Source organism: Empidonax traillii, unplaced genomic scaffold (genome assembly GCF_003031625.1).
Source record: "Empidonax traillii isolate 1590-97213 ecotype Southwest subspecies unplaced genomic scaffold, ASM303162v1 scaffold5202:size8771, whole genome shotgun sequence".
NCBI lineage: Eukaryota > Metazoa > Chordata > Aves > Passeriformes > Tyrannidae > Empidonax > Empidonax traillii.
The window spans coordinates 1-1,068 of NW_020960395.1; the positions used below are offsets into that span (position 1 = coordinate 1).

General features: G+C 49.0%; 1 protein-coding gene across 1 annotated transcript; it reads right to left on the reverse strand.

The window, feature by feature from the left end:
- Positions 1-219: 219 nt before the first annotated feature.
- On the reverse strand, positions 220-1,068 carry LOC114073071 (olfactory receptor 14J1-like; the record flags this gene model as incomplete). Its single annotated transcript, XM_027910864.1, has 1 exon — positions 220-1,068. A coding segment is annotated over one exon (849 nt), but the record flags the coding sequence as incomplete, so codon positions are not given.

Here is a 1,068-nt window from a genome sequence, read left to right on the forward strand (position 1 = left end):
CTTTCTGCACAAATCTTTATTTTCTTCAAATGCACACAGAGCATGATTCCTGATTAGTACAATTTTTGGGTAAAAAGAAAAAACAAAAGAAGGAGGTAGAGAGTGAATGATATATGGGATGAAGAATAAAATTTAAGTGTTCATGACATGAACACCAGGAAATAATATGAAATCCCTCTCCCCATCCCCTCCCCCCGCCACAAGCCAGTATCGAAAAGTTTAGAAGGCAGGCTGGGCCAAAAATGTGTTACACAATGAGTTTTCTGCAGAAGAAAAGATGCAGGTTTTTGCTCCTGAAAAGCATCCAGTCATCATTTTCCTCATGGCATCCTTGAGCTCCTGGTTCCTCAGGCTGTAAATGAAGGGGTTCAGTGATGGAGGCACCACCGAGTATAGAACTGACACAATCAGATCCAGGGATGGGGAGATGATGGAGGGAGGCTTCAGGTAAGCAAAAATGGCACTGCTGGTAAAGACAGAGACCACAGCCAGGTGAGGGAGGCACGTGGAAAAGGCTTTGTGCCGTTCCTGCTCTGAGGGGATCCTCAGCACAGCCCTGAAGATCTGCACATAGGAGAAAACAATGAAAATGAAACAACCAAATGCAAAAAAGGAACTAACACCAATGAGCCCAATCTCCCTGAGGTAACCAGAGTGTGAGCAGGAGAGCTTGAGGATGTGTGGGATTTCACAGAAGAACTGGCCCAGGGCATTGCCCTGGCACAGGGGCAGGGAAAATGTATTGGTTGTGAGCAGCAGAGCATTGAGAAACCCAGAGGCCCAGGCAGCTGCTGTCATGTGGGCACAAGCTCTGCTGCCCAGGAGGGTCCCGTAGTGCAGGGGTTTGCAGATGGCAACGTAGCGGTCGTAGCACATGATGGTCAGGAGATAAAATTCTGCTGAGATGAAGAATACAAAGAAAAAGGCCTGTGCAGCACATCCTGTGTAGGAGATGGTTGTGGTGCCCCAGAGGGAGTTGTGCATGGCTTTGGGCACAGTGGTGCAGATGCAGCCCAGGTCTGTGAGGGAGAGGTGCAGCAGGAAGAAGTCCCTGGGGGTGTGCAGGTG